General features: G+C 46.3%; 1 protein-coding gene across 1 annotated transcript; it reads left to right on the plus strand.

The window, feature by feature from the left end:
* Positions 1–2,165: 2,165 nt before the first annotated feature.
* On the plus strand, positions 2,166–14,099 carry nid1a (nidogen 1a). The gene is made up of 20 exons (XM_040179108.2): positions 2,166–2,564; positions 3,976–4,278; positions 4,359–4,585; positions 4,694–4,992; positions 5,080–5,220; positions 5,729–5,980; positions 6,262–6,462; positions 6,616–6,849; positions 7,037–7,174; positions 7,656–7,784; positions 8,381–8,524; positions 9,162–9,281; positions 9,746–9,967; positions 10,046–10,218; positions 10,868–10,994; positions 11,092–11,263; positions 11,806–11,963; positions 12,039–12,162; positions 12,797–12,909; positions 13,507–14,099. The coding sequence occupies exons 1-20, from the start codon at positions 2,361–2,363 to the stop codon at positions 13,635–13,637; spliced, it is 3,612 nt and encodes a 1,203-aa protein (XP_040035042.2). The 5' UTR covers positions 2,166–2,360; the 3' UTR covers positions 13,638–14,099.

The raw sequence follows: 14,099 nt of genomic DNA on the forward strand, positions 1-14,099 counted from the left end.
AAATAGATTTAAAGGCTGGAAGGGATTCAAAGTGGGAGAGACATGCAACATAATCAGATAAGACAATTTAAAAAAGAAAGTAAATCAATAGATATACATCTGCAATGTTTATTTCCTCATGAATGGTCTCTTTTCAAAATATGGTTTTCAGCTTAATATTTGCAATCCTTCCACAGCATCCAGATAGATATTTCTGCTTAGTAAGTTAAACATCTCCTTTATAATTTAACTGGTTTGCACAGAAATATCTTCAGATTATTTCTGATGTCATCCTTTGTGGCTGTAATGCTCCATTTAAAGCCCCATAGAAACGGCTAAGAGGACGGTTTGCCTTGAAGGTGATGCAAAACATAAATGTACCCAGTAAGTTTCGCAACAATATGGTGATTATATATTTTGACCCGGGGGTGGTGCAAGAGAGTTGCAGCACAAAAGTGAACACAAAGCTCTCCTTCTCTGGTTCACGATTCACCTCGTGATCCTGTAGAACTAATTCATGTCTACTTCAGACCCTTTGTTGCAAGTCATACGTCTTCAGCCTGGAAGTAATATCTCGGCAAAAGATTCATTTTGATTTTTTCATTAAAAATATATGTAAATTATATATAATATGCTTTTTACTCACCACACCTTAACAGGGGCACTTTGGCAATCTTACGCATAATGTTATCAGGGTTTTCCTTACTCTAGTGGCAGATACACAGGGTGGGCATTGGAAAAGGTCAGGGGGTCACATTAATTATCACTGCGGGATTGCCGTCGTCCATATTGGATCTGGTCAGGAACACAGTCCTTCACTCAGAGGTCATTTGTTATCTAATTCCATTTTCAAAGCACATCGGTATGGGCCAAATTGTTGGCAAAAGCTTTTTCTTGGCTGATGATAGCGGCAAACAAAAGGTCAGATGTCACGACACGTCATCAGGAATCATGGGAACCATGAATACCCATATTAAAATGTGATGGCAATGTGGCCAACAGTTGTTCAGATGAGTGGACCGACGTGTCCGACGTGTTGGATGAATGGCTGAGCCTCCGGTAGCAGGGCAGAGATAGAACCATGTTACCAGCAGGCCCCTCATTATCCTAGCTGGAGTCCAGTCTGATAGCCGCAGCAAGAGGCCTCCAGTGATTAGTGTGTGGTACAGTGCTCTGTGATATTGTCCTTTACATAATGTTTCAATCAAACCAGCCATGCGGCTCCGTGGCTGGTAACTGGCCCGTGCTCTGATGTCGGTGCTTTGCTGGCCGCTTGGACCGTGTCCAGATCTGCTAATTCAGCCCAGTTTGGTCCCACTGGAGACACTTGGACCTCCCACACAGTGGCCCCTGTGTTTTATATGGTCATCCAAACACCGGCTGCTCTCTGCGGTTTTGGCAACACTGAGCTGCAGGTCAGGTCTCAAATCAAATGATGTGATGTGAAAGTGACGTCATTGGCCACTTCTGTTCTCTACCAACTTTGGTAAATATTGCGTCGTAAAAGTAGGCCAAGCGACTATCACCACAAGCGTCAATAAACTGACCAAGAGTCCACAGACCTTACCACAGCACTTCAGGAATTTGTTTGAGTAGTAACAGCATGAAAAGAAAAGGCATAGGCTACCTCTCCTTTCTCTCTCCAGTGTAGGTGGTTTAAGGGAGGCATGCAGCTCTCAGCGACTGCGGTCAACTCAGCAGACGCGTGAATGTTAGTGCACGTATATGCTGACATTTACGGTATTAAACATGTAACCGGAATAAAGGCTATTTCCAGACTATGGTAGAAGTATGTGTGTACAGGACCGCTCTGACTACTCTTGTACAATAAATGAAATGTTCTTACTGTACAGATTTCGAGATTAATCCAAAGTAACAGTTCCAGTCAAAGACCAATGCATGCGTGTTAAGGACATCTCTGACTACCAGCATGCTGAATATGAAATATCTTTACTGTACAGATTTGGAGATTTCTCCAAAGAAAAAGTCATATTTCTGCAAGTTCAAAACCATCATTTCTCAAAGTTTGAACTGCAATAAAAATACATTTCTCAAAATGGTGTTTTTTAGCTTGCAGAAATATCACGTTTTCTTTAAAGAAATCTCAGAATATTTGATTAAATATCTTTTATTCCCGTTACTTGTTCAATACCGTAAATATTAGCATACACGTGCACTAAGATTCAAGCGTCTGCTGAGTTGACCTCGCGAATCCGAGCGTCTGCTGAGTTGACCGCAGTCTCTCAGCGCACCGTCCAACTCCGCCCCAAGTTCTCGCCAAACTTTGACTGAACTTTCTCCCGCGGAGCCCGTGCGTCACTCTCCCATAACCTGGTTAGGACAGAGCACGGGACCGCGCCACTGCTCTTGAAACACGAACAATGGGTTGGCAGCAGCAACTATGGCTCGCCTGTGCGAGTTTTCTCGGGTTCGTGTCGTTGGCGCACAGCATTACGCGCGGGGAGTTTTTCCCCTTCGGTCCAAGCGCAAGGGACGAGTTACTGGATGCGGGGAACGACCAGACGCACCGACTTGAACTGGACAAGCCAGTGTTCTTTTATGATGGTACTTTCAACAGCATCTTCGTAAGTCCCAACTAAACTTTGCAGTCCGGCTTTGTCTTTTTAACACAAACGCGTAGGAGTTGTGTGGATTTGGAGTTGTGAGTTGGGTGGGTGAGCAACGATCTTGCACCATTGCGCATTCCCTAGAAAAACCCAAGATAATTATTTAAAAACATGTTCAGTAGTTAACTTAAAACCTAAAATAATACATGGAAATAACAAAATACATCTAGTGCGTAGTATGTTCTTGAGTATTTGTTAATATTGATTTACTTATCAGAGGCTGCTTTCACTGATATTATCATTTTAACGTTGACACAATGACCTAAATGACACAGGGTCACCTCGATGTCACATAACTGTGAGTATCGTTTAGAACTATAATGCAACATCTATGTTTAACATATTGGAATCCAGCATTATGTCAATGGAGCTTTCAAAAAACAACATCAACATTTAGCTGAAAGCTGCACCCCTGTGTTGGACACACAATCGCTTCTCCTCTTCACAGAAAGGGTTACGTCTGTCTTTTGGTTGTGGTGCATTTTGGTAAAATGCTCTCAGAGTGGAATAATATCCAAAGGTTTCTCACCTTGAAAGGGGACAAACTTAACATTTGTCAAAAGCTTTGTTGGTATTTTGGATAAAACCAGTAGTATTAGTGTTATTTCTCTTCTGACAACAACTTCATCTTTGATCAGGGAATTTTAATCTCTGGCTGATGGAACCGTTACTGGAACCGTTACAACGATTATTATTTCTCGTCAGATTTCGCTGAACCTGGGGAACAGTAATACTTTAACACGGTGGTGTTAGAGAAAAAAAACCCTGCTTCGCTAATCATCAGAAGGTTTTATCGTCTCCTTTTGAGTGTGATTCCCATCCCACAAAGCCCGTGTGGGTATTCGCTGGCCTCAAAGATCTCGGTCTCTCTCTGCGAGATCAGACCTACTGATCACTTTCCCAGCTCTATCTTCCATTTTGTCAGGAAGTTTCTGTAATGCAGATTAGTGTGCTATCTCTCCGTGGCTGCTCGTGAAGGGCAGGAACAGGAAACGGTGTAACGCTGTTCCGTCGCTCTGCAGAGGAGCACCATGTGCAGAGCGTGTCTGTGTGTGCGTGCGTGTGCTTTTGACATGTGCAGAGCTTTTTTTTTAATTTACAAGCCCTGCATGTGTTCATGTTGAACCTTAAGTGTGGGACATCTGTGCTAAATGGCATCTCGGTTGTTCAGCATTGCTTTTGCGGGACATTCCAGCTGAAGTGGATCATTAGCCTAATGAGTGTAGAATAAAAATGAAAGTGGGTCAGACTGGACCGGGTTCACCTCTGATGTGTGTTGTTGTACTAGTTACCGTGAAGAAGGCCGTACAGTATCACCGTCGTCTCATTCCCTGTTATCCCCATTACCAACCTGAGCTTTTCATTCCAGATAAACACCAATGGTTTCGTTGCCACAGCAGAGCCAACAAGCGAGTCCACATATCTTGGCAATATGCCCCCCAAATTTGGCATGATTGCAGCTCTGCAAGGAGACCTGGACACAAGTGATGGTGTGGGGAAAGTTTTCTTCCGTCAAGACTCCAGCCCTGACGTTCTAAGTCGGGCGGCCCAGTACATCCACGGGGCCTTCCCCGAGGACGGCAAAGTCGATCCCACCAACGCTGTGGTGGTCACCTGGGTTAATGTGGGCGCCCACGAACCTCCAAGAAGAGGAGATGACGCTGACCAAAAGGTGAGCATCGCATGGTCAATTCCAGCGATCTGTTGTTGTAACTTTTCATTTACTTACGCTCTACTGCTTCGTTCACACAGAGAAACACTTTCCAACTGGTCATCGTGTCCCTCGACTCTGCATCGTTCGCTGTTGTCCTGTACGCAAGGGACGGCATGCAGTTTTCATCCACTCCCGTACAAGCCAGCGCTAAGGTCATGCACGCTGGCTTCAGTCAGGGTTTGGTCCAGGGTTTTCTGTTTTCAAGTCAGGGACCATACTACCGCACCACCACTGATGACGAGGCATCCATCAGGGCTTTGGCAGAGTGAGTCAACCAAGAGTAGGAGACGGAGTAACCATTTCCTGCCATTGTGTTGCATTTTGGATTATGCCTTAAGGACACTCCCTGTATAAGTCTATTTTCTCCTTATAGAGAGACCAACTCTGGCCTGCGGGGTTTATGGGTGTACGAGATTGGAACTTCTCCCTATTTCACCACCGTGGCTCCAGGTGAGGTCACCGACCTGCTCCCCGAGGCATCAACAGAGGGGCCCACTGGTGGGAATGAGGAGGACACTGATGCAAGAAGGACTGTGTATAGCAACGGACAGAGTGTGCAGGACCCTCCTTACGAGGAGGCGCAGGTCAACGTCCTGCCAATTCAGCACGAGCCACATCGGCCTAACGGCCGAGAAGTCTGGGTGGTGGACGACACTGATATAAATGTAGATGGTGAGTCTACGGGAGAAGGATCCAGAGGCTTGTTTAGTTAATTAGCCGTTCCTGCCGGAGTCTTACCGTGTCTCTTCCTGTTTTCAGTGTTTTCATACAATCTGGGTACATGCGCAAACAGTAGGAATAAGTGCTCCCAGTTTGCTGACTGCAAGGACCACTCCAGCGGATACTGCTGCAACTGCCGACCTGGCTTCTACGGCAATGGGATACAGTGTGTTGCAGAGGGTAACGCCCCTTTTATTTTCAATTGATTGCATTTGTAGAGTTGGTCTTTACTGCTTCAAAAATAACGGAGGTATATTAGTTTGGTTGAATATGTGCCGGCGGCCGTTCACATTCTATGAGCAAGAAAAAAAAAGTATCATGACATTTATATCACGATGCTGTTATTATCTGTGTTCACATGTTCCACAGCCCAATGTCCTATTTATGTGACACACTTAAGACAACTTTAAAATGTAATACAAATTATTATAGTCCATTTATTCCCACCTGCAGTATTGGCTATATGTAAAACCTACACCGATTCATGTTGCAACTATTCAACAAGTTCATCTTTGTTATTTTGTAATCTGAACTGTGAAGATACCAATGTCTTAACATGGGGGTCATGGGAACATCAAGATTAGCAGTTTCACTTCCTGTGTTTTTTTGTTGTTGTTACCATTAGACCAACATTACTACCGAAATATTTGACGCGTGTTAAGCTCTGTTTTTCTTTTTCTTTTGGCAGGAAAGCCACAGCGGATGAACGGCAAGGTGTATGGAAAAGTGTATGTGGGCGACTCTGCCTCTCCAGTGGAGTTCAGCAGCAACGACCTCCACTCATACGTCGTGGTAAACGACGGCCGTTCCTACGTGGCCATCAGTGACATCTCTAACAACGTCGGACCCTCGCTGCTGCCGCTGTCCGCCCTCGGTGGTGGGATCGGGTGGGCGTTTGCTTTGGAGCAGCCTGGCTTCAGGAATGGCTTCAGTATTATTGGTGAGGGAAACGCACCAATTATGTCTAATAATGTGACGTCGAAAAGCCGTTTGTGGGTCCATCACATGCTTCACTTGGTTAGAAAAACACACAAGTGCATATCAAGGAAGTCTTAATCTGTCAAAGCTGCTACAAGCAGTTCGCCACGCAGCTGTGGACTTACTCACTCTGTCCAGCTGAATTTCCCTCAGGTCACTTCAGCTTGGACAGAAGGCGGGGAGCCAAAGTTCATCCAGGGCCCACGGTCTCAAAGTAAACCCCCTCTTCTCTGTACTCTGTAGGGGGGGAGTTCACACGGCAGGCTGAAGTGACCTTCCTGCCAGGCAATGAGAAGCTGACCATCAGGCAGGAGTTCAAAGGCATCGATGAACACGACCACCTGGTGGTGAGCACCTCCCTGGAAGGCCGGATCCCCGAGGTGCCCCGTGGCTCCAACGTGAAGATCGGCCCTTATTCCGAGGTCTACCAGTACAGCAACAACTGTGAGATACAAAAAAAGAGACTCATTTACTTTTGAATAAAAATGCCGGTGGTCGGTTTCCACTGTTGTTTTCTGCTTTTGTAATCACAACTCAACCATCCAGAAGACTAATGAACCGTCTACTTGCTTCTTACCTGCCAATCACACCTTACAGTGATCACTTCATCCTCCACTCGGGACTACGAAGTGGGATTGCCCGATGGCTCCACTGACACCAGGACGTACCAGTGGCGTCAGACCATCACCTTCCAGAGCTGCCAGTATGGCGAGTCTTTGAGAGACGTGAAACCAGCTCAGATGCTCAGCGTGGACCAAGTCTTTGTCCTGTACAATGAAAATAATGAGCTCATCCGGTTTGCCATGAGCAACAAAATCGGAGACATCAATGGTGAGGTCATTGGGATTATTTGTGTCTTCCTGTTTTGGTCTGCGCATACTTCCGTCCTGTAGTACAACATATAACATCCTGGCCAAGCCCTAGTTTTGCTAAAAACATGTGTCTTCTTTTGTCACGGTATTGCGTTAGTTTGAATTAAAACGGTGAGAATGTCCTAAAATAAACTCTTAATTCCCAGGCGGGCAGCCAGAGGAGAACCCGTGTTTCACTGGAAGACACGGCTGTGACACCAACGCTGTGTGCCGACCTGGAGAGGGAAATGAGTTCACCTGCCAGTGTTCTATCGGCTTCAATGGTGATGGCCGCACATGTTATGGTAAGAATCAACCATGATGCAACACCGAAAAAGCACCTTTGTTTTTTCATTGTTTGGTGAATCAAAGATTCTCACCATTAATGTATTTTCTGCTTTCAAGTAGAACCGGTTCTAAATCTGCACAGAGTAATTCCTTCCTGGGGAACTGGGCAATCTAACCACTTAGCCGAGGGAGTATCAGAACAGGTTAGCGTATATACTGCGGCCCATGCGCTATGCAACCATGAGTCTTTTGTATTCAAGGCCCGACAGGAAGAGCTCTGAGGCAGATACATTGAGAAGAGGAAGGAAGTATCTCAGACAGATGCTATCTTGAAACCTATCTTGAATTTGTAATTAAGAAACCTAATTAAGCTCTTTCCTTTGATCTCCATCTGATAATGAAGGACACCGACGAGACAAATCTGCACGTCGGAGACTCAAACTCAAACACGGTTGCACGGTTATTGGCACATGATTAATTGGTTCTTCTTTTTATCAGACAATGACGAGTGCAGAGAGAATCCTCAGATCTGTGGCTCCCGCGCCATCTGCAACAACCAGCCCGGGACCTTCCGCTGTGAATGTGAAGACGGTTATCAGTTTGCCGACGATGGCCAGACCTGCATGGGTAAGTGTTAGTCGTGCACTGCAGGAAATGATTGCATATCTCATCAAAACGGAGATGGAAGTGATTAGCCCGGGCTGTGGGTCCACAGAGGGCCTCTCTGCGTGTGTGTTCATCAGCTCTAGATGAAATAATACGCTTATCACACCTCGTCAGGACGCTCGAAATAGTCACATCAAAGTGTACAAGACTAATCCGTCATCAATATTCTTTTCCCGCTTTTCTAGTCATCAGCTGTACTCAGCTGTAACATATTTCATAGGAATAATACAGCATTTTTGCTTTCTTGCTTTAAGTCAAAAGAATTGCCCACATGCACCTCTGAAGATGACTTGTTGTATCTTGTTTAGGGTAACGATAGAATAACCTCATGCTAAGCCAAAGGACTGCTGGGAGAAGCCTTATCTTCATCATGAGAGTGATACTGATCTACTCATCTAGCTCTCGGCAAAATATTGATCAATTCCCAACATTAAGTTAAGACAAAAATGACAAAAACCATCGTGGCAATATTTAACAAATGTTAAACTGTACAGAGTTAACGTGACATCTGGTCATTTTGTGACATGCTGCAAAATAGTATTCTTTCCTCTCCTCAGAGCTCAATCGCCCCGTGGACGCCTGTGAGGACGGCACCCACAACTGTGACGTTCCTGAGCGCGCTCAGTGCAGCTACACCGGGGGCTCGTCATACATCTGCTCCTGCATGCCAGGGTTCGTAGGAGATGGAAGAATCTGCCAAGGTACTGCAAGGAGACTTATAGGAGGATTTATACTTTTGACCATTCGTGAACATCATTCCAATGTTACAATAAACATATCAATAGTGAGTCAATATTGCAGGTAATTAAAATAGGATAATAAATCATGTGTAAGTTAATCAATGGCTTCATGGTGTGTTTCGCTCCAAATCCACATGACGTGTTTTGAAAATGTTAATTCAATGTTAACGTTAAAAGTGTGAAGTATTTATCAACGGGCTAAATGGAAAATCCAATCCAGTAGTCCAGATTTAAAATCCATCACATGTACCGCCAAGCTCTAATTGTGAAACCATCTGTTTACGACCGGGGGGGGGGGGATTGCTCACAAAGTACATCTGCTTTGTTTGTGTTTGAGCAGTGAAACATGAAAAGCAGATGTCGGTCCTCGGTCGGCGTGTAGTTTTTTTGGCTGGTCCTCAGGAGCGATCGTTCATAGTTTCCATTCTTTTCGTGCCTCTGCTCGATGTTTTTGTGCGCAGGCCGACCCAGATCACAACGTAGAGCCTTGACCGTAAAAGGACAGGACAGAATCCGACATGCGGAACATATTTATATGGGTAATGACTGATTATTCTGCATCTTACTCTCTCCTCACACTCTTCTGCTCCGCCTGAAGACATCGACGAGTGTCAGCCTGGCAGGTGTCATCAGCACGCTGTGTGTTATAACACCGCGGGATCGTTTACCTGCCAGTGCGGGACGGGTTACTATGGCGACGGCTTCTCCTGCTCTCCAGGTAAGTCTTCCAGGATGCCTCCACTTTTTGACAAGCGAATGCAACATTACTCAGTCAGTGCAGTGGAGTTGTTGTATACGGTCTGCTAACATTCAGCCTCTGCTGCCGCTGATGCAGGATGATTTGGGGAAATCTGTCAAGGCCGCCGAGACACTTTTGATAGTTGTTTAGTCTAATCAAGTCGCTGACTCAGTAATAGTAAAAGACGGAGCATTGTTTATCTATCCCATTTCGGCACGAGGAGTGCTTGGAAATTAGTTCCCCGACAGAGTATATTGATGCCAGCTGGAACCGGTTTTCTTCTTCTGGACAGCAGGAATATAAGCTCGTGCCTGACGAGGTAGTAGCGTAGCTGAATTTCAAAGAGGCGACAAAAACGCATATATATAAATGAGCTTATGTATTACGTTTGTGGCGTTTTCCCAGTTTAAGTGTGCTCATTGCGAAGTTCCTTTTCCCATCAGAGAGAACACAAACACGATGCGAGTCCCACCGAGACAGTCTGCAGGGTGCGTTCGGTCCGCGGGGCCCCCGCCCCGCCGTCGGACAGTACGTCCCCACATGTGACGAGAGCGGTGCCTATGAGCCCCTGCAGTGCCACAGCAGCGCGGGACAGTGCTGGTGCGTGGACCGAAACGGGCAAGAGATCCCTGGGACGCGCGCCAGGCCCGACAGCCGGCCACTGTGTGAGTACAGCGTCCCACAAAACCGGGCTAAGCTTCCCCTTCCACAGGGTTTGATTTCTCAGGGTTTGTCTCCGTTAGGTATTGAGCATGGCGGTGGGCCTCCACCCGTCGGACCCACCACTCGCCCTGACGTGCACCCTGTGCCCGAAGGGACACACCTGCTGTTCGCCCAGAGCGGCAGGATAGAGCACATCCCACTGGAGGGTCACGATATGAAGGAGGACAATGCCAAGGCCGTCCTCCATCTCCCTGTAAGAGTCGCTTCATTTTCCTGAGACATTTTATTTGGCTTTTCGCTTCATGAAAATGTATGTTGACAGAAAAACAGTGTTTCACTGGGTTTAAGTCTGTTCGTGAAAGACAAATACTGATCTTAGAAGATCAAACTGTGCATTAAGATCTGAGTACGGAAATATTTCTCAGTGAATGTGTAAGTGGGACGATTTAGATTATACCAGAGAATACTATTACAAAAAGCTTCAATGTGTTTGGATTTCTCATTTGTGTTTGCGACATCAGCTCCGGCTGTTAAACTAGCTGCTCTCTTTGTGAAAGCAACACGCAGGCTGGAGCTTTGCCGTTCCTACATCTGCTTCGTGCATTCTCTGCCTGCACTTTATTGGAGACACATGGTGACGTTCACCGTAATAACTTAGAACATCAGTCTCACATCTTTGGAATTGCATTCTTCTATTCTTGTTTGCGTTCATTTCCATAGCAGCTGGTGTGAATCCTGGCCGAGCTGCTCGCGCTCGACGTGCAGCTCTGTTGGTTTAGATTTCTGTCTAGACGTTAAAGTTAAAAAACAAAAAGAAACATCTGCTGCGTGTTATTATCTCTGACCGAACTTGTTTGTGGAAAGTACACTTCAAAGATTGTCGCCTGCCGACCCCTCCACAGGAGAAGGTAATCATCGGAGTGGCCTACGACTGCGTGGAGAAAATGGTCTACTGGACTGAAATCACATCTCCCTCCATCAGCAAGGCCAGCATGCAGGGGGGAGAGCCCACCGCAGTCATTCGATCGGGTAACTCTTCTCTTTTCTACCTTCACTTGGAGCCAGTTGGCATTCAGGAGGCTGTTTTTTCTAAGACGCTGATGTGCGCGATGGGTCGGCTCTATAGATCTGGGCAGCCCGGAGGGAATCGCCATCGACCACTTGGGACGGACTATGTTCTGGACGGACTCTGTGAGGGATCACATCGAGGTGGCCTCGTTGGACGGGTCTCAGCGTCGGGTCATCGTAGACTCTGATCTCGTCAACCCGCGCGCTATTATCACCGACCCTCCGAACGGGTGGGTGTGCTTTCACGTCAGGTTTTGGCCTCTTCCAATGCTGGTAAATAAACTGCAAGCGAGATAGTGATCGCTAAAGGACTTTTTGAAAAAAGATGTCCCGGTTAGAAGGTCGACATTTAAAGAAGTAGCTCAACATTTTTTTGATTACACTAATATTGCTTTATATATTTTAAACAACATAGGACTAAATTTTGTTTGTAAGGTCTAAATGAGGTTTGAATATGAGATATTAAATAGTGGCTATTTTACTTTTGTTACGTCTGAACAGAGCCCTGCTCCTTGTCTTCATGCTAAGCTAACTGACGGCTGCCTATAGTTTTATATTAAAATCTGGATAACATTCTTGTTTGTGTGGATCTTACTACATCAATGCAACATTGTCAGTACCCGTCTTTACGTGGAGGGCAGCTACAACTTTAATATTAAAGAAACACATTTTCAGGGCAGTAGAATAATATTATGATCTGTCGCTACACGTTAAAACCTACCAGTACACAGATTTGTTGAGTTTGATACATAACTGACACCCGTCCTTACAGTAATCTTTACTGGGCCGATTGGAACCGCCAAGCCCCCAAGATTGAGACCTCCTACATGGACGGATCCAACAGGAGGGTGCTGGTTAAAGACGATCTGGGCTTGCCGAATGGCTTGACTTATGACTCTCAGAGCTCCCTGCTCTGCTGGGCGGACGCAGGTAATGTACATTTCAGACGGATGACTCGTCTATGAAATGATGTCTGGCACATCAGCAGTAATTTCTCGCCTGCAGGCACGCACAAGCTGGAGTGCACCCGTCCGGGCCGCGGCGACCGCAGGGCGGTCATGGAGGGGCTTCAGTACCCTTTTGGAATCACGTCTTTTGGGAGGAACATCTACTACACTGACTGGCAGAGGTTTGACTTTTTCTATTGTCATGAAGACTTCTTTTGCCTTTTATGATTTATTATCTCAACAAAAGTAGTTTTAAATGAGCAGACATTGTAATTCATAGAATGAAGGATATAATCCAGCCCTTTTCCACGGCCCACTGTGCAATGTCAGAACTCAGATCAGTCAAGGTAGAGGAAGGAGAGGTTAAGTCAGAGGTCAAAAAGCTCCCCAGCCCTTGAAGTTCTTCCAGACTTCTCTTAAGACTGTGGAGGTTTCTTTCTCCTTATTCTCTAAGTTAGCCACTGCAAAAAAATGTGGGGGTTGGGTGGTCTATTTGTGTGTTATGTGTGTGTCTGTGTGTGTGAGTGGGTATGCAGGGTGAGGCAGCGTTCTAAAAAGTGGCAGCTGCTTGCAATTTCTCCAGCGTAGCGTCTGTGAGTGACCTCCAGGGCCTCACTCTGATCTTGCCACGCTATTGCTTCGCTGGTGTGTGGGGGGGGGGGGGCACTCAAACAATGTCAGATACGGCAAAAAAAAAGCTACAGTATCCCCCGCACTGATTCTTGACAGACGTTACACGAAAACACAGGGGTGACCGGCTGCTCGCTGGGATTCGACCGGATCGCTAAACTCCTACGCTTATTTTGTTTACGACAGGTATGCTGTGATTGCAGTGGACCGCCATTCCGGCAAGGAGTCAGACGAGTTCCAGCCTCAGAAACGGACCAAGATATACGGGATCGCCACAGCCTACGCCCAGTGCCCGTCGGGTAAACATGGCAGACGTCCTGTGAAATCCGTTTTAAAATGTTTGCTCTTGTCCTGTTGAAACGGTCAAATCATTTACCCGGCGATGGGTGAGTGAACCCTCCCAGTCCCGTAAAGAGCCGTTCCTAGAAATAGCTCGACCCTTGTACATTTGGGGGCTGCCCCTGAGGCAGCCTTATGATCCATTCACTCCGCTCTTTCAAACCTAGCGGCAGTTTTCTTCCTCGTGTAAAGGACACCGAATGGAGAAATGAGATCTGCAGCGTCTGAAAGTATAGCGGCAGACATTCTGCAGCTCGTACTCGTCATGAAGGGAAGGGAAGGGATGCCTGATGTTGCTGTGCAACACCAGGCCCCCTTCTTCTCTTCCAGATAAGGTTGCATGCTTAACGCCAGGGAATGTGGAGTCAAGGGAAAGGGGGGCCTCCAACATCTGGAGTTTGCTCTGTGTTTGCTCACACTATGTGTATATCTCTTGAACAAACAGTGAAGAGACAGTTTCCTGCTGGTTCCTTGCTACGTTGGCTCATGATTTATACGAATGTCCCGGAATTTCCCGCATTAGTAAGAGTTTGTGTGTTTTGTTTCACATCCTGCAGGCCAAAACTACTGTGCTGTGAACAACGGGGGCTGCACTCACCTCTGTTTAGCGACTCCTAACGGGCGCTCCTGCAAATGTCCCGGCAGCGCGGTGGGGGCGGGCTGCGTGGAGAGAGACAGCGGATACTGAACGGAGACGGCTGTGCCATGAGCGTTGACACTGTTTGGATGTTTGACCGCAAATTAGGAGCCACTCAGCATTACGAAACCATAGCTGCTGAAAATGCCACTGAAAACCAGAGGTGAACTTCCTGTGCCTTTCATTGCTCAGTGTAATGCTTATCCGTACCCCCCCCCCCCCCCCTTTCCCTTTATGAAATCACAATTACGGAACATTGAGAATTGTAAATAAAAACACTATCATGTTGTCTTTTCCTAAGTGCACATAGACTCAAGGGATAGGGGATACATCATTTAATGTGAAATGTATCACAGCGATCCGTGGCGTCATCTCGTGTCAGTTGTACACTGTGGCATGTTTGGATTAGTTTGTCTCATTGGAGTATTATTGTGGAATAGGACGAGTGTCTGTGCAAGCTGGTTGGAGGAGTTTGAATGCTTGGCAGCAAAAGAATAAACATTTTTCTAACAA

This window comes from Gasterosteus aculeatus, chromosome 6 (assembly GCF_964276395.1).
Source record: "Gasterosteus aculeatus chromosome 6, fGasAcu3.hap1.1, whole genome shotgun sequence".
Classification (NCBI taxonomy): Eukaryota; Metazoa; Chordata; class Actinopteri; order Perciformes; family Gasterosteidae; genus Gasterosteus; species Gasterosteus aculeatus.

What these genes read in the sequence shown, in the direction of transcription:
- nid1a (XM_040179108.2), top strand. Translation starts at nt 2,361, where the DNA reads ATGGGTTGGCAGCAGCAACTATGGCTCGCCTGTGCGAGTTTTCTCGGG. An exon ending in CACTGATATAAATGTAGATG is followed by an intron (nt 4,993 to 5,079) that starts GTGAGTCTACGG and finishes TCCTGTTTTCAG; the next exon opens with TGTTTTCATACAATCTGGGT. An exon ending in GAATGGCTTCAGTATTATTG is followed by an intron (nt 5,981 to 6,261) that starts GTGAGGGAAACG and finishes TGTACTCTGTAG; the next exon opens with GGGGGGAGTTCACACGGCAG.